The 18599-nt window shown below is 51.5% G+C and overlaps 1 protein-coding gene across 1 annotated transcript in view; it reads left to right on the forward strand.

The window, feature by feature from the left end:
- The window catches only part of LOC142466603 (uncharacterized), a 49133-nt gene extending 30783 nt beyond the window's left edge, over nucleotides 1–18350 (forward strand). Inside the window, exons 5-6 of the mRNA XM_075571808.1 lie at nucleotides 9387–9524; nucleotides 17858–18350. Coding sequence (XP_075427923.1) covers nucleotides 9387–9524; nucleotides 17858–17868 — 149 coding nt within the window. The 3' untranslated portion in view covers nucleotides 17869–18350. The remainder of the gene's footprint in view (nucleotides 1–9386; nucleotides 9525–17857) is intronic.
- Nucleotides 18351–18599: the final 249 nt, after the last annotated feature.

The raw sequence follows: 18599 nt of genomic DNA on the forward strand, positions 1-18599 counted from the left end.
GGAGTTATAGGGAGCGGTTATATGGGGTAATAGGAGGAGATATAGGGAGCGGTTATATGGGGTAATAGGAGGAGTTATAGGGAGCGATTATATGGGGTAATAGGAGGAGTTATAGGGAGCGATTATATGGGGTAATAGGAGGAGTTATAGGGAGAGGTTATATGGGGCAATAGGAGGAGTTATAGGGAGCGATTATATGGGGTAATAGGAGGAGTTATAGGGAGAGGTTATATGGGGCAATAGGAGGAGTTATAGGGAGCGGTTATATGGGGTAATAGGAGGAGTTATAGGGAGCGATTATATGGGGTAATAGGAGGAGTTATAGGGAGCGGTTATATGGGGTAATAGGAGGAGTTATAGGGAGCGATTATATGGGGTAATAGGAGGAGTTATAGGGAGCGATTATATGGGGTAATAGGAGGAGTTATAGGGAGAGGTTATATGGGGCAATAGGAGGAGTTATAGGGAGAGGTTATATGGGGTAATAGGAGGCGTTATAGGGAGCGGTTATATGGGGTAATAGGAGGAGTTATAGGGAGCGGTTATATGGGGTAATAGGAGGAGTTATAGGGAGCGGTTATATGGGGTAATAGGAGGAGTTATAGGGAGCGATTATATGGGGTAATAGGAGGAGTTATAGGGAGCGGTTATATGGGGTAATAGGAGGAGTTATAGGGAGCGGTTATATGGGGTAATAGGAGGAGTTATAGGGAGCGGTTATATGGGGTAATAGGAGGAGTTATAGGGAGCGGTTATATGGGGTAATAGGAGGAGTTATAGGGAGAGGTTATATGGGGTAATAGGAGGAGTTATAGGGAGGGGTTATATGGGGTAATAGGAGGAGTTATAGGGAGAGGTTATATGGGGCAATAGGAGGAGTTATAGGGAGCGGTTATATGGGGTAATAGGAGGAGTTATAGGGAGCGATTATATGGGGTAATAGGAGGAGTTATAGGGAGCGGTTATATGGGGTAATAGGAGGAGTTATAGGGAGAGGTTATATGGGGCAATAGGAGGAGTTATAGGGAGCGGTTATATGGGGTAATAGGAGGAGATATAGGGAGCGGTTATATGGGGTAATAGGAGGAGTTATAGGGAGCGATTATATGGGGTAATAGGAGGAGTTATAGGGAGCGATTATATGGGGTAATAGGAGGAGTTATAGGGAGAGGTTATATGGGGCAATAGGAGGAGTTATAGGGAGCGATTATATGGGGTAATAGGAGGAGTTATAGGGAGAGGTTATATGGGGCAATAGGAGGAGTTATAGGGAGCGGTTATATGGGGTAATAGGAGGAGTTATAGGGAGCGATTATATGGGGTAATAGGAGGAGTTATAGGGAGCGGTTATATGGGGTAATAGGAGGAGTTATAGGGAGCGATTATATGGGGTAATAGGAGGAGTTATAGGGAGCGATTATATGGGGTAATAGGAGGAGTTATAGGGAGAGGTTATATGGGGCAATAGGAGGAGTTATAGGGAGCGGTTATATGGGGTAATAGGAGGAGTTATAGGGAGCGGTTATATGGGGTAATAGGAGGAGTTATAGGGAGCGATTATATGGGGTAATAGGAGGAGTTATAGGGAGCGGTTATATGGGGTAATAGGAGGAGTTATAGGGAGCGGTTATATGGGGTAATAGGAGGAGTTATAGGGAGCGGTTATATGGGGTAATAGGAGGAGTTATAGGGAGCAGTTATATGGGGTAATAGGAGGAGTTATAGGGAGAGGTTATATGGGGTAATAGGAGGAGTTATAGGGAGGGGTTATATGGGGTAATAGGAGGAGTTATAGGGAGCGGTTATATGGGGCAATAGGAGGAGTTATAGGGAGCGGTTATATGGGGTAATAGGAGGAGTTATAGGGAGGGGTTATATGGGGTAATAGGAGGAGTTATAGGGAGGGGTTATATGGGGTAATAGGAGGAGTTATAGGGAGCGGTTATATGGGGTAATAGGAGGAGTTATAGGGAGGGGTTATATGGGGTAATAGGAGGAGTTATAGGGAGGGGTTATATGGGGTAATAGGAGGAGTTATAGGGAGCGGTTATATGGGGTAATAGGAGGAGTTATAGGGAGCAGTTATATGGGGTAATAGGAGGAGTTATAGGGAGCGGTTATATGGGGTAATAGGAGGAGTTATAGGGAGCAGTTATATGGGGTAATAGGAGGAGTTATAGGGAGCGGTTATATGGGGTAATAGGAGGAGTTATAGGGAGCGGTTATATGGGGTAATAGGAGGAGTTATAGGGAGCAGTTATATGGGGTAATAGGAGGAGTTATAGGGAGCGGTTATATGGGGTAATAGGAGGAGTTATAGGGAGGGGTTATATGGGGTAATAGGAGGAGTTATAGGGAGCGGTTATATGGGGTAATAGGAGGAGTTATAGGGAGCGGTTATATGGGGTAATAGGAGGAGTTATAGGGAGAGGTTATATGGGGTAATAGGAGGAGTTATAGGGAGGGGTTATATGGGGTAATAGGAGGAGTTATAGGGAGCAGTTATATGGGGTAATAGGAGGAGTTATAGGGAGCGGTTATATGGGGTAATAGGAGGAGATATAGGGAGCGGTTATATGGGGTAATAGGAGGCGTTATAGGGAGGGGTTATATGGGGTAATAGGAGGAGTTATAGGGAGCGGTTATATGGGGTAATAGGAGGAGTTATAGGGAGAGGTTATATGGGGTAATAGGAGGAGTTATAGGGAGGGGTTATATGGGGTAATAGGAGGAGTTATAGGGAGCAGTTATATGGGGTAATAGGAGGAGTTATAGGGAGAGGTTATATGGGGTAATAGGAGGAGTTATAGGGAGGGGTTATATGGGGTAATAGGAGGAGTTATAGGGAGGGGTTATATGGGGTAATAGGAGGAGTTATAGGGAGGGGTTATATGGGGTAATAGGAGGAGTTATAGGGAGCGGTTATATGGGGTAATAGGAGGAGTTATAGGGAGCAGTTATATGGGGTAATAGGAGGAGTTATAGGGAGAGGTTATATGGGGTAATAGGAGGAGTTATAGGGAGGGGTTATATGGGGTAATAGGAGGAGTTATAGGGAGGGGTTATATGGGGTAATAGGAGGAGTTATAGGGAGGGGTTATATGGGGTAATAGGAGGAGTTATAGGGAACGGTTATATGGGGTAATAGGAGGAGTTATAGGGAGAGGTTATATGGGGTAATAGGAGGAGTTATAGGGAGGGGTTATATGGGGTAATAGGAGGAGTTATAGGGAGGGGTTATATGGGGTAATAGGAGGAGTTATAGGGAGCGGTTATATGGGGTAATAGGAGGAGTTATAGGGAGGGGTTATATAGGGTAATAGGAGGAGTTATAGGGAGCAGTTATATGGGGTAATAGGAGGAGTTATAGGGAGAGGTTATATGGGGTAATAGGAGGAGTTATAGGGAGGGGTTATATGGGGTAATAGGAGGAGTTATAGGGAGGGGTTATATGGGGTAATAGGAGGAGTTATAGGGAGCGGTTATATGGGGTAATAGGAGGAGTTATAGGGAGCGGTTATATGGGGTAATAGGAGGAGTTATAGGGAGCGGTTATATGGGGTAATAGAAGGAGTTATAGGGAGCGCTTATATGGAGTAATAGGAGGAGTTATAGGGAGCGGTTATATGGGGTAATAGGAGGAGATATAGGGAGCGGTTATATGGGGTAATAGGAGGAGTTATAGGGAGGGGTTATATGGGGTAATAGGAGGAGTTATAGGGAGCGGTTATATGGGGTAATAGGAGGAGTTATAGGGAGGGGTTATATGGGGTAATAGGAGGAGTTATAGGGAGCGGTTATATGGGGTAATAGGAGGAGTTATAGGGAGAGGTTATATGGGGTAATAGGAGGAGTTATAGGGAGGGGTTATATGGGGTAATAGGAGGAGTTATAGGGAGCAGTTATATGGGGTAATAGGAGGAGTTATAGGGAGAGGTTATATGGGGTAATAGGAGGAGTTATAGGGAGGGGTTATATGGGGTAATAGGAGGAGTTATAGGGAGGGGTTATATGGGGTAATAGGAGGAGTTATAGGGAGCGGTTATATGGGGTAATAGGAGGAGTTATAGGGAGAGGTTATATGGGGTAATAGGAGGAGTTATAGGGAGGGGTTATATGGGGTAATAGGAGGAGTTATAGGGAGGGGTTATATGGGGTAATAGGAGGAGTTATAGGGAGCGGTTATATGGGGTAATAGGAGGAGTTATAGGGAGGGGTTATATGGGGTAATAGGAGGAGTTATAGGGAGCAGTTATATGGGGTAATAGGAGGAGTTATAGGGAGAGGTTATATGGGGTAATAGGAGGAGTTATAGGGAGGGGTTATATGGGGTAATAGGAGGAGTTATAGGGAGGGGTTATATGGGGTAATAGGAGGAGTTATAGGGAGCGGTTATATGGGGTAATAGGAGGAGTTATAGGGAGCGGTTATATGGGGTAATAGGAGGAGTTATAGGGAGCGGTTATATGGGGTAATAGGAGGAGTTATAGTAAATGGTTATATGGGGTAATAGGAGGCGTTATAGGGAGCGGTTATATGGGGTAATAGGAGGAGTTATAGTAAATGGTTATATGTGGTAATAGGAGGCGTTATAGGGAGAGGTTATATGGGGTAATAGGAGGAGTTATAGGGAGCGGTTATATGGGGTAATAGGAGGAGTTATAGGGAGCGGATATGGGGTAATAGGAGTTATAGGGAGCGGTTATATGGGGTAATAGGAGGAGTTATAGGGATAGGTTATATGGGGTAATAGGAGGAGTTATAGGGAGCGGTTATATGGGGTAATAGGAGGAGTTATAGGGAGCGGTTATATGGGGTAATAGGAGGAGTTATAGTAAATGGTTATATGGGGTAATAGGAGGCGTTATAGGGAGCGGTTATATGGGGTAATAGGAGGAGTTATAGTAAATGGTTATATGGGGTAATAGGAGGCGTTATAGGGAGAGGTTATATGGGGTAATAGGAGGAGTTATAGGGAGCGGTTATATGGGGTAATAGGAGGAGTTATAGGGAGCGGATATGGGGTAATAGGAGGAGTTATAGGGAGGGGTTATATGGGGCAATAGGAATTATAGGGAGCGGTTATATGGGGCAATAGGAGTTATAGGGAGCGGTTATATGGGGTAATAGGAGGAGTTATAGGGAGCGGTTATATGGGGTAATAGGAGGAGTTATATGGGGTAATAGGAGGAGTTATAGGGAGAGGTTATATGGGGTAATAGGAGGAGTTATAGGGAGCGGTTATATGGGGTAATAGGAGGAGTTATAGGGAGCAGTTATATGGGGTAATAGGAGGAGTTATAGGAAGTGGTTATATGGGGTAATAGGAGGAGTTATAGGAAGTGGTTATATGGGGTAATAGGAGGAGTTATAGGGAGCGGTTATATGGGGTAATAGGAGGAGTTATAGGGAGCGCTTATATGGAGTACTAGGAGGAGTTATAGGGAGCGGTTATATGGGGTAATAGGAGGAGTTATAGGAAGTGGTTATATGGGGTAATAGGAGGAGTTATAGGGAGCGGTTATATGGGGTAATAGGAGGAGTTATAGGGAGCGGTTATATGGGGTAATAGGAGGAGTTATAGGGAGCAGTTATATGGGGTAATAGGAGTTATAGGGAGCGGTTATATGGGGTAATAGGAGTTATAGGGAGCGGTTATATGGGGTAATAGGAGGAGTTATAGGGAGCAGTTATATGGGGTAATAGGAGGAGATATAAGGAGCGGTTATATGGGGTAATAGGAGGAGTTATAGGGAGCAGTTATATGGGGTAATAGGAGTTATAGGGAGCGGTTATATGGGGTAATAGGAGGAGTTATAGGGAGAGGTTATATGGGGTAATAGGAGGAGTTATAGGGAGCGGTTATATGGGGTAATAGGAGGAGTTATAGGGAGCGCTTATATGGAGTAATAGGAGGAGTTATAGGGAGCGGTTATATGGGGTAATAGGAGGAGTTATAGTAAATGGTTATATGGGGTAATAGGAGGCGTTATAGGGAGCGGTTATATGGGGTAATAGGAGGAGTTATAGTAAATGGTTATATGGGGTAATAGGAGGCGTTATAGGGAGAGGTTATATGGGGTAATAGGAGGAGTTATAGGGAGCGGTTATATGGGGTAATAGGAGGAGTTATAGGGAGCGGATATGGGGTAATAGGAGTTATAGGGAGGGGTTATATGGGGCAATAGGAGGAGTTATAGGGAGCGGTTATATGGGGTAATAGGAGGAGTTATAGGGAGGGGTTATATGGGGCAATAGGAATTATAGGGAGCGGTTATATGGGGCAATAGGAGTTATAGGGAGCGGTTATATTGGGTAATAGGAGGAGTTATAGGGAGCGGTTATATGGGGTAATAGGAGGAGTTATATGGGGTAATAGGAGGAGTTATAGGGAGAGGTTATATGGGGTAATAGGAGGAGTTATAGGGAGCGCTTATATGGGGTAATAGGAGGAGTTATTGGGAGCGGTATATGGGTAATAGGAGGAGTTATAGGGAGCGGTTATATGGGGTAATAGGAGGAGTTATAGGGAGCGGTTATATGGGGCAATAGGAGGAGTTATAGGGAGCGGTTATATGGGGCAATAGGAGGAGTTATAGGGAGCGGTTATATGGGGCAATAGGAGGAGTTATATGGGGTAATAGGAGGAGTTATAGGGAGAGGTTATATGGGGTAATAGGAGGAGTTATATGGGGTAATAGGAGGAGTTATAGGGAGAGGTTATATGGGGTAATAGGAGTTATAGGGAGCGGTTATATGGGGTAATAGGAGGAGTTATAGGGAGCGGTTATATGGGGTAATGGGAGGAGTTATAGGGAGCGGTTATATGGGGTAATTGGAGGAGTTATTGGGATCGGGTTATATGGGGTAATATGAGGAGATATAGTGAGTAGGTATAGGGAGGGGTATATGGGAGATTTAGTGATGAGGTATAGGGAGGGATATATGGGAGATATAATGAGTAGGTATAAGGAGGGGTATATGTTAGATATAGTGCGTAAGTATATGGAGGGCTATATGTGTGATATAGGGAGGGTATATGGGAAATATAGTGAGTAGGTATAGGGAGTGGTGTATGAGAGATAGTGAGTTGGTAGAGGGAGGTGTATATGTGAGATAGCGAGAAGGTATAGGAAGGGTATATGGGAGATATAGTGAATAGGTATAGGGAAGTGTATATGGGTGAGATAGTGAGTTGGTATAGGGAGGGGTATTCGAGATAGGGAGGGGTATATAGGAGATATAGTGACTATGTATATGGAGGGGTATATGGGAGATATAATAAGTAGGTATAGGGAGGGGTATATGTGAGATGAGTTGGTATAGAGAGGGGTTTATGTGAGATACTGTAGTGAGTAGGTTTAGGCAGGTGTATATGGGAGAGATAGTGAGTAGGTATAGAGAGGGTATATGGGAGAGATAGTGAGTAGGTATAGAGAGGGTATATTGGAGAGATAGTGAGTAGGTATAGAGTGGGTATATGGGAGAGATAGTGAGTAGGTATAGGGAGGGTATATGGGAGAGATAGTGAGTAGGTATAGAGAGGGTATATGGGAGAGATAGTGAGTAGGTATAAGGAGGTGTATATGGAGATAGTGAGTAGGTATAGAGAGGGTATATGGGAGAGATAGAGAGTAGGTATAGGGAGGGTATATGGCAGAGATAGTTAGTAGGTATAGAGAGGGTATATGGGAGAGATAGTGAGTAGGTATAGAGAGGGTATATGGGAGAGATAGTGAGTAGGTATAGGGAGGTGTATATGGAAGATAGTGAGTAGGTATAGAGAGGGTATATGGGAGAGATAGTGAGTAGGTATAGAGAGAGTATATGGGAGAGATAGAGAGTAGGTATAGGGAGGGTATATGGCAGAGATAGTGAGTAGGTATAGAGAGGGTATATGGGAGAAATAGTGAGTAGGTATAGAGAGGGTATATGGGAGAAATAGTGAGTAGGTATAGGGCGGTGTATATGGGAGAGATAGTGAGTAGGTATAGGGAGGTGTATATGGGAGAGATAGTGAGAAGGTATAGGGAGGTGTATATGGAAGATAGTGAGTAGGTATAGTGAGGTTATATGGTGAGTAGGTATAGGGAGGTGTATATGGGAGAGATAGTGAGTAGGTATAGGGAGGTGTATATGGAAGATAGTGAGTAGGTATAGAGAGGTTATATGGTGAGTTGGTATAGGGAGGTGTATATGGAAGGTAGTGAGTAGGTATAGAGAGGGTATATGGGAGAGATAGTGAGTAGGTTTAGAGAGGGTATATGGGAGAGACAGTGAGTAGGTATAGAGAGGGTATATGGGAGAGACAGTGAGTAGGTATAGGGAGGTGTATATGGAAGGTAGTGAGTAGGTATAGAGAGGGTATATGGGAGAGACAGTGAGTAGGTATAGGGAGGTGTATATGGAAGGTAGTGAGTAGGTATAGAGAGGGTATATGGGAGAGATAGTGAGTAGGTATAGAGAGGTTATATGGTGAGTTGGTATAGGGAGGTGTATATGGAAGATAGTGAGTAGGTATAGAGAGGGTATATGGTGAGTTGGTATAGGGAGGTGTATATGGAAGATAGTGAGTAGGTATAGAGAGGGTATATGGTGAGTTGGTATAGGGAGGTGTATATGGAAGATAGTGAGTAGGTATAGAGAGGGTATATGGTGAGTTGGTATAGGGAGGTGTATATGGAAGATAGTGAGTAGGTATAGAGAGGGTATATGGTGAGTTGGTATAGGGAGGTGTATATGGAAGATAGTGAGTAGGTATAGAGAGGGTTATATGGTGAGTTGGTATAGGGAGGTGTATATGGAAGATAGTGAGTAGGTATAGAGAGGGTATATGGTGAGTTGGTATAGGGTTTGTAGGGTAATGCTGCACTCCCCAAGGGAAAGAAATGATATAAATACTGGTGCTCCTTGTTCCGGAATCTCTGCTGGGTCCTCCCAATATCACGTGTGACAGGAACAAACTGCGCACTCCTGAGCACTGGCGATTTCTGCATAGAAAATGTATTCTAACTGAGAGAAAAAGAACCCAGCTGTAGCACTCAAGCTCACCCTCTGGTGATTTGTGTAGGAATTAAAACATATTCTTGGGTTCCGTTGGGTTCTTTTTCTCTCAGTTATATACTCGTTATTTCCCAACAGCACCGCTCACTATTACCAATATTGTGGCCGTAGCAGGGGCTCCCCTATTGTCTCTAGGAAATGTATTAGCCAATAGTTGACATTTAGGCCTCAAGGGACTTTCTCAAAAGTAAATGGCATAAGGGGACATATAGAGTTGCTATAGGGAGGTGTATATGGGAGAGATAGAGTAGCTATAAGGTCAGTTTCCTAGCTGTACATAGTGACCGTTTCTGAGTGTCTGTTCCTCGCCGTGTGTCCTGCAGAGAGAGCCGGTCAGTGTCCGAGGCCTGCGGGGAGCTGCCCAGTGAAACCCAAGACCCCAGCGTGCAAAACAGACCAGGACTGCCCTAGGAATAATAAGTGCTGCACAACCCCGTGTGGGAAGCAGTGTGTGTGGGCGGGTATGTCTTCCTTCCCAGGGAAACCTCCACACCGGGTCTTCCTTCCCAGGGAAACCTCCACACAGGGTCTTCCTTCCCAGGGAAACCTCCACACAGGGTCTTCCTTCCCAGGGAAACCTCCACACAGGGTCTTCCTTCCCAGGGAAACCTCCACACAGGGTCTTCCTTCCCAGGGAAACCTCCACACAGGGTCTTACTTCCCAGGGAAACCCCCACACAGGGCCTCTCTTCTTCCCAGGGAAACCCCCACACAGGGCCTCTCTTCTTCCCAGGGAAACCCCCACACAGGGTCTCTCTCCTTCCCAGGGAAACCTCAACACAGGGCCTCTCTTCTTCCCAGGGAAACCTCCACACAGGGTCTTACTTCCCAGGGAAACCCCCACACAGGGTCTCTCTCCTTCCCAGTGAAACCTCAACACAGGGCCTCTCTTCTTCCCAGGGAAACCTCCACACAGGGCCTCTCTCCTTCCCAGGGAAACCTCCACACAGGGTCTTACTTCCCAGGGAAACCCCCACACAGGGCCTCTCTCCTTCCCAGTGAAACCTCAACACAGGGCCTCTCTTCTTCCCAGGGAAACCCCCACACAGAGCCTCTCTTCTTCCCAGGGAAACCTCCACACAGGGCCTCTCTTCTTCCCAGGGAAACCTCCACACAGGGCCTCTCTTCTTCCCAGGGAAACCTCCACACAGGGCCTCTCTTCTTCCCAGGGAAACCTCCACACAGGGCCTCTCTTCTTCCCAGGGAAACTTCCACACAGGGCCTCTCTCCTTCCCAGGGAAACCTCCACACAGGGCCTCTCTCCTTCCCAGGGAAACCTCAACACAGGGCCTCTCTTCTTCCCAGGGAAACCTCCACACAGGGCCTCTCTTCTTCCCAGGGAAACCTCCACACAGGGCCTCTCTTCTTCCCAGGGAAACCTCCACACAGGGCCTCTCTCCTTCCCAGGGTAACCCCCACACAGGGCCTCTCTCCTTCCCAGGGAAACCTCCACACAGGGCCTCTCTCCTTCCCAGGGAAACCTCCACACAGGGCCTCTCTTCTTCCCAGGGAAACCTCCCCACTGGGCCTCTCTTCTTCCCAGGGAAACCTCCACACAGGGCCTCTCTCCTTCCCAGGGAAACCTCCACACAGGGTCTTCCTTCCCAGGGAAACCTCCACACAGGGCCTCTCTCCTTCCCAGGGAAACCTCCACACAGGGCCTCTCTCCTTCCCAGGGAAACCTCCACACAGGGCCTCTCTCCTTCCCAGAGAAACCCCCACACAGGGTCTTACTTCCCAGGGAAACCTCCACACAGGGCCTCTCTCCTTCCCAGGGAAACCTCCACACAGGGCCTCTCTTCTTCCCAGGGAAACCTCCACACAGGGCCTCTCTCCTTCCCAGGGAAACCTCAACACAGGGCCTCTCTTCTTCCCAGGGAAACCTCCACACAGGGCCTCTCTTCTTCCCAGGGAAACCTCCACACAGGGCCTCTCTTCTTCCCAGGGAAACCTCCACACAGGGCCTCTCTCCTTCCCAGGGTAACCCCCACACAGGGCCTCTCTCCTTCCCAGGGAAACCTCCACACAGGGCCTCTCTCCTTCCCAGGGAAACCTCCACACAGGGCCTCTCTTCTTCCCAGGGAAACCTCCCCACTGGGCCTCTCTTCTTCCCAGGGAAACCTCCACACAGGGCCTCTCTCCTTCCCAGGGAAACCTCCACACAGGGTCTTCCTTCCCAGGGAAACCTCCACACAGGGCCTCTCTCCTTCCCAGGGAAACCTCCACACAGGGCCTCTCTCCTTCCCAGGGAAACCTCTACACAGGGCCTCTCTTCTTCCCAGGGAAACCTCCACACGGGGCCTCTCTCCTTCCCAGGGAAACCTCCACACAGGGCCTCTCTTCTTCCCAGGGAAACCTCCACACAGGGCCTCTCTTCTTCCCAGGGAAACCTCCACACAGGGCCTCTCTTCTTCCCAGGGAAACCTCCACACAGGGCCTCTCTTCTTCCCAGGGAAACCCCCACACAGGGTCTCTCTCCTTCCCAGGGAAACCTCTACACAGGGCCTCTCTTCTTCCCAGGGAAACCTCCACACGGGGCCTCTCTCCTTCCCAGGGAAACCCCCACACAGGGTCTCTCTCCTTCCCAGGGAAACCTCCACACAGGGCCTCTCTTCTTCCCAGGGAAACCTCCACACAGGGCCTCTCTTCTTCCCAGGGAAACCTCCACACAGGGCCTCTCTTCTTCCCAGGGAAACCTCTACACAGGGCCTCTCTCCTTCCCAGGGAAACCTCCACACAGGGCCTCTCTCCTTCCCAGGGAAACCTCCACACAGGGCCTCTCTCCTTCCCAGGGAAACCTCCACACAGGGCCTCTCTCCTTCCCAGGGAAACCTCCACACAGGGCCTCTCTCCTTCCCAGGGAAACCTCCACACAGGGCCTCTCTCCTTCCCAGGGAAACCTCCACACAGGGTCTCTCTCCTTCCCAGGGAAACCCCCACACAGGGCCTCTCTCCTTCCCAGGGAAACCTCCACACAGGGCCTCTCTTCTTCCCAGGGAAACCTCCACACAGGGCCTCTCTCCTTCCCAGGGAAACCTCCACACAGGGCCTCTCTCCTTCCCAGGGAAACCTCCACACAGGGCCTCTCTTCTTCCCAGGGAAACCTCCACACAGGGCCTCTCTCCTTCCCAGGGAAACCTCCACACAGGGCCTCTCTCCTTCCCAGGGAAACCTCCACACAGGGTCTTACTTCCCAGGGAAACCTCCACACAGGGCCTCTCTCCTTCCCAGAGAAACCCCCACACAGGGCCTCTCTCCTTCCCAGGGAAACCTCCACACAGGGCCTCTCTCCTTCCCAGGGAAACCTCCACACAGGGCCTCTCTCCTTCCCAGGGAAACCTCCACACAGGGCCTCTCTCCTTCCCAGGGAAACCTCCACACAGGGCCTCTCTCCTTCCCAGGGAAACCTCCACACAGGGTCTCTCTCCTTCCCAGGGAAACCCCCACACAGGGCCTCTCTCCTTCCCAGGGAAACCTCCACACAGGGCCTCTCTTCTTCCCAGGGAAACCTCCACACAGGGCCTCTCTCCTTCCCAGGGAAACCTCCACACAGGGCCTCTCTCCTTCCCAGGGAAACCTCCACACAGGGCCTCTCTTCTTCCCAGGGTAACCCCCACACAGGGCCTCTCTCCTTCCCAGGGAAACCTCCACACAGGGCCTCTCTCCTTCCCAGGGAAACCTCCACACAGGGCCTCTCTCCTTCCCAGGGAAACCTCCACACAGGGCCTCTCTTCTTCCCAGGGAAACCTCCACACAGGGCCTCTCTCCTTCCCAGGGAAACCTCCACACAGGGCCTCTCTCCTTCCCAGGGAAACCTCCACACAGGGCCTCTCTTCTTCCCAGGGAAACCTCCACACAGGGCCTCTCTTCTTCCCAGGGAAACCTCCACACAGGGCCTCTCTCCTTCCCAGGGAAACCTCCACACAGGGCCTCTCTTCTTCCCAGGGAAACCTCCACACAGGGCCTCTCTTCTTCCCAGGGAAACCTCCACACAGGGCCTCTCTCCTTCCCAGGGAAACCTCCACACAGGGCCTCTCTCCTTCCCAGGGAAACCTCCACACAGGGTCTCTCTCCTTCCCAGGGAAACCCCCACACAGGGCCTCTCTCCTTCCCAGGGAAACCTCCACACAGGGCCTCTCTTCTTCCCAGGGAAACCTCCACACAGGGCCTCTCTCCTTCCCAGGGAAACCTCCACACAGGGCCTCTCTCCTTCCCAGGGAAACCTCCACACAGGGCCTCTCTTCTTCCCAGGGAAACCTCCACACAGGGCCTCTCTCCTTCCCAGGGAAACCTCCACACAGGGCCTCTCTCCTTCCCAGGGAAACCTCCACACAGGGTCTTACTTCCCAGGGAAACCTCCACACAGGGCCTCTCTCCTTCCCAGAGAAACCCCCACACAGGGCCTCTCTCCTTCCCAGGGAAACCTCCACACAGGGCCTCTCTCCTTCCCAGGGAAACCTCCACACAGGGCCTCTCTCCTTCCCAGGGAAACCTCCACACAGGGCCTCTCTCCTTCCCAGGGAAACCTCCACACAGGGCCTCTCTCCTTCCCAGGGAAACCTCCACACAGGGTCTCTCTCCTTCCCAGGGAAACCTCCACACAGGGCCTCTCTCCTTCCCAGGGAAACCTCCACACAGGGCCTCTCTTCTTCCCAGGGAAACCTCCACACAGGGCCTCTCTCCTTCCCAGGGAAACCTCCACACAGGGCCTCTCTCCTTCCCAGGGAAACCTCCACACAGGGCCTCTCTTCTTCCCAGGGTAACCCCCACACAGGGCCTCTCTCCTTCCCAGGGAAACCTCCACACAGGGCCTCTCTCCTTCCCAGGGAAACCTCCACACAGGGCCTCTCTCCTTCCCAGGGAAACCTCCACACAGGGCCTCTCTTCTTCCCAGGGAAACCTCCACACAGGGCCTCTCTCCTTCCCAGGGAAACCTCCACACAGGGCCTCTCTCCTTCCCAGGGAAACCTCTACACAGGGCCTCTCTTCTTCCCAGGGAAACCTCCACACGGGGCCTCTCTCCTTCCCAGGGAAACCTCCACACAGGGCCTCTCTTCTTCCCAGGGAAACCTCCACACAGGGCCTCTCTTCTTCCCAGGGAAACCTCCACACAGGGCCTCTCTTCTTCCCAGGGAAACCTCCACACAGGGCCTCTCTTCTTCCCAGGGAAACCCCCACACAGGGTCTCTCTCCTTCCCAGGGAAACCTCTACACAGGGCCTCTCTTCTTCCCAGGGAAACCTCCACACGGGGCCTCTCTCCTTCCCAGGGAAACCCCCACACAGGGTCTCTCTCCTTCCCAGGGAAACCTCCACACAGGGCCTCTCTTCTTCCCAGGGAAACCTCCACACAGGGCCTCTCTTCTTCCCAGGGAAACCTCCACACAGGGCCTCTCTTCTTCCCAGGGAAACCTCTACACAGGGCCTCTCTCCTTCCCAGGGAAACCTCCACACAGGGCCTCTCTCCTTCCCAGGGAAACCTCCACACAGGGCCTCTCTCCTTCCCAGGGAAACCTCCACACAGGGCCTCTCTCCTTCCCAGGGAAACCTCCACACAGGGCCTCTCTCCTTCCCAGGGAAACCTCCACACAGGGCCTCTCTCCTTCCCAGGGAAACCTCCACACAGGGTCTCTCTCCTTCCCAGGGAAACCCCCACACAGGGCCTCTCTCCTTCCCAGGGAAACCTCCACACAGGGCCTCTCTTCTTCCCAGGGAAACCTCCACACAGGGCCTCTCTCCTTCCCAGGGAAACCTCCACACAGGGCCTCTCTCCTTCCCAGGGAAACCTCCACACAGGGCCTCTCTTCTTCCCAGGGAAACCTCCACACAGGGCCTCTCTCCTTCCCAGGGAAACCTCCACACAGGGCCTCTCTCCTTCCCAGGGAAACCTCCACACAGGGTCTTACTTCCCAGGGAAACCTCCACACAGGGCCTCTCTCCTTCCCAGAGAAACCCCCACACAGGGCCTCTCTCCTTCCCAGGGAAACCTCCACACAGGGCCTCTCTCCTTCCCAGGGAAACCTCCACACAGGGCCTCTCTCCTTCCCAGGGAAACCTCCACACAGGGCCTCTCTCCTTCCCAGGGAAACCTCCACACAGGGCCTCTCTCCTTCCCAGGGAAACCTCCACACAGGGTCTCTCTCCTTCCCAGGGAAACCCCCACACAGGGCCTCTCTCCTTCCCAGGGAAACCTCCACACAGGGCCTCTCTTCTTCCCAGGGAAACCTCCACACAGGGCCTCTCTCCTTCCCAGGGAAACCTCCACACAGGGCCTCTCTCCTTCCCAGGGAAACCTCCACACAGGGCCTCTCTTCTTCCCAGGGTAACCCCCACACAGGGCCTCTCTCCTTCCCAGGGAAACCTCCACACAGGGCCTCTCTCCTTCCCAGGGAAACCTCCACACAGGGCCTCTCTCCTTCCCAGGGAAACCTCCACACAGGGCCTCTCTTCTTCCCAGGGAAACCTCCACACAGGGCCTCTCTCCTTCCCAGGGAAACCTCCACACAGGGCCTCTCTCCTTCCCAGGGAAACCTCCACACAGGGCCTCTCTTCTTCCCAGGGAAACCTCCACACAGGGCCTCTCTTCTTCCCAGGGAAACCTCCACACAGGGCCTCTCTCCTTCCCAGGGAAACCTCCACACAGGGCCTCTCTTCTTCCCAGGGAAACCTCCACACAGGGCCTCTCTTCTTCCCAGGGAAACCTCCACACAGGGCCTCTCTCCTTCCCAGGGAAACCTCCACACAGGGCCTCTCTCCTTCCCAGGGAAACCTCCACACAGGGTCTCTCTCCTTCCCAGGGAAACCCCCACACAGGGCCTCTCTCCTTCCCAGGGAAACCTCCACACAGGGCCTCTCTTCTTCCCAGGGAAACCTCCACACAGGGCCTCTCTCCTTCCCAGGGAAACCTCCACACAGGGCCTCTCTCCTTCCCAGGGAAACCTCCACACAGGGCCTCTCTTCTTCCCAGGGAAACCTCCACACAGGGCCTCTCTCCTTCCCAGGGAAACCTCCACACAGGGCCTCTCTCCTTCCCAGGGAAACCTCCACACAGGGTCTTACTTCCCAGGGAAACCTCCACACAGGGCCTCTCTCCTTCCCAGAGAAACCCCCACACAGGGCCTCTCTCCTTCCCAGGGAAACCTCCACACAGGGCCTCTCTCCTTCCCAGGGAAACCTCCACACAGGGCCTCTCTCCTTCCCAGGGAAACCTCCACACAGGGCCTCTCTCCTTCCCAGGGAAACCTCCACACAGGGCCTCTCTCCTTCCCAGGGAAACCTCCACACAGGGTCTCTCTCCTTCCCAGGGAAACCCCCACACAGGGCCTCTCTCCTTCCCAGGGAAACCTCCACACAGGGCCTCTCTTCTTCCCAGGGAAACCTCCACACAGGGCCTCTCTCCTTCCCAGGGAAACCTCCACACAGGGCCTCTCTCCTTCCCAGGGAAACCTCCACACAGGGCCTCTCTTCTTCCCAGGGTAACCCCCACACAGGGCCTCTCTCCTTCCCAGGGAAACCTCCACACAGGGCCTCTCTCCTTCCCAGGGAAACCTCCACACAGGGCCTCTCTCCTTCCCAGGGAAACCTCCACACAGGGCCTCTCTTCTTCCCAGGGAAACCTCCACACAGGGCCTCTCTCCTTCCCAGGGAAACCTCCACACAGGGCCTCTCTCCTTCCCAGGGAAACCTCCACACAGGGCCTCTCTCCTTCCCAGGGAAACCTCCACACAGGGCCTCTCTTCTTCCCAGGGTAACCCCCACACAGGGCCTCTCTCCTTCCCAGGGAAACCTCCACACAGGGCCTCTCTCCTTCCCAGGGAAACCTCCACACAGGGCCTCTCTCCTTCCCAGGGAAACCTCCACACAGGGCCTCTCTTCTTCCCAGGGAAACCTCCACACAGGGCCTCTCTCCTTCCCAGGGAAACCTCCACACAGGGCCTCTCTCCTTCCCAGGGAAACCTCCACACAGGGCCTCTCTTCTTCCCAGGGAAACCTCCACACAGGGCCTCTCTTCTTCCCAGGGAAACCTCCACACAGGGCCTCTCTCCTTCCCAGGGAAACCTCCACACAGGGCCTCTCTTCTTCCCAGGGAAACCTCCACACAGGGCCTCTCTCCTTCCCAGGGAAACCTCCACACAGGGCCTCTCTCCTTCCCAGGGAAACCTCCACACAGGGTCTCTCTCCTTCCCAGGGAAACCTCCACACAGGGTCTCTCTTCTTCCCAGGGAAACCTCAACACAGGGCCTCTCTTCTTCCCAGGGAAACCTCCCCACTGGGCCTCTCTTCTTCCCAGGGAAACCTCAACACAGGGCCTCTCTCCTTCCCAGGGAAACCTCCACACAGGGCCTCTCTCCTTCCCAGGGAAACCTCCACACAGGGCCTCTCTCCTTCCCAGGGAAACCTCCACACAGGGCCTCTCTCCTTCCCAGGGAAACCTCCACACAGGGCCTCTCTCCTTCCCAGGGAAACCTCCACACAGGGCCTCTCTCCTTCCCAGAGAAACCCCCACACAGGGCCTCTCTCCTTCCCAGGGAAACCCCCACACAGGGCCTCTCTTCTTCCTAACCCTGGGGCTGCTCCCCTACACCAGTCTCATTGAAGCGCCGTTTCCCCTTGGTTTGTAAACACTCTTAATTGCAGCACGTGGCTTATATAGAAATATGACTTGGATATATAACTCTCCCTCTCCCCCCCCCCCCCCCCCCCCTCCCTCCCTCTCTCCCTCTCCCCCCCCTCTCTCTCTCCCTTTCTCCCTCTCTCTCCTCATTTTCAATATAATTTTCTCATTTTTCATTCTAGTTCACAACTGATCTCTCGTCACCGGACCGACTACTGTGCGACGGAAGAGCGTGTGTGTGAGCGCGCACACGTGTGTGAGCACGTTTACATTTACATGTGTCTGAAGGAGCTTGAGCCTGACACAGGGATGTTTCTCACAGTAGATTTATTTGTAGTTAAGCCTCAGCAAACAATCAGGATAACCAGCGCAGCTCTGTCCTGGTGTGATGGAGACTGGCACCTTTCTGAAAGCCGCCACACTGCATCATACGTACGTGTTACATACTCCGCGCATGCGCCAAGTCTTCTGATCTCCTGTAACTTCTCCTCTTTATTTGGTGGTATCTGTTGCTGGGCCTCGCTTTGTGGGATGGGATCGGTCTCCTGTCCTGTACTGTATATGGCGCTCCAAGGTTGGCTAAATAGCTGGATTTGCTCTTTCTGCCTTGGAATATTAACCGATCCCGTGCTGGTTCCCCATGCTAAGTATTCAAATAAAACGCTGTTTTTCTTATTATGAACAAAGTCTCTCTTTTTACCCAGAATCCTCTTAGGGTAAAGATCAGGTACAGCAGGGTCTGTGTGTACGTGTACGTCTGTGTGTACGTGTACGTCTGTGTGTACGTGTACATCTGTGTGTATGTGTACGTCTCTGTGTATGTGTACGTGTACGTCTGTGTGTACGTCTGTGTGTACGTGTACATCTGTGTCTACGTCTGTGTGTACGTGTCTACATGTCAGGGTCGTCGGTTTAATCAGAAAT

This window comes from Ascaphus truei, chromosome 15, assembly GCF_040206685.1.
Source record: "Ascaphus truei isolate aAscTru1 chromosome 15, aAscTru1.hap1, whole genome shotgun sequence".
NCBI classification, from domain to species: domain Eukaryota; kingdom Metazoa; phylum Chordata; class Amphibia; order Anura; family Ascaphidae; genus Ascaphus; species Ascaphus truei.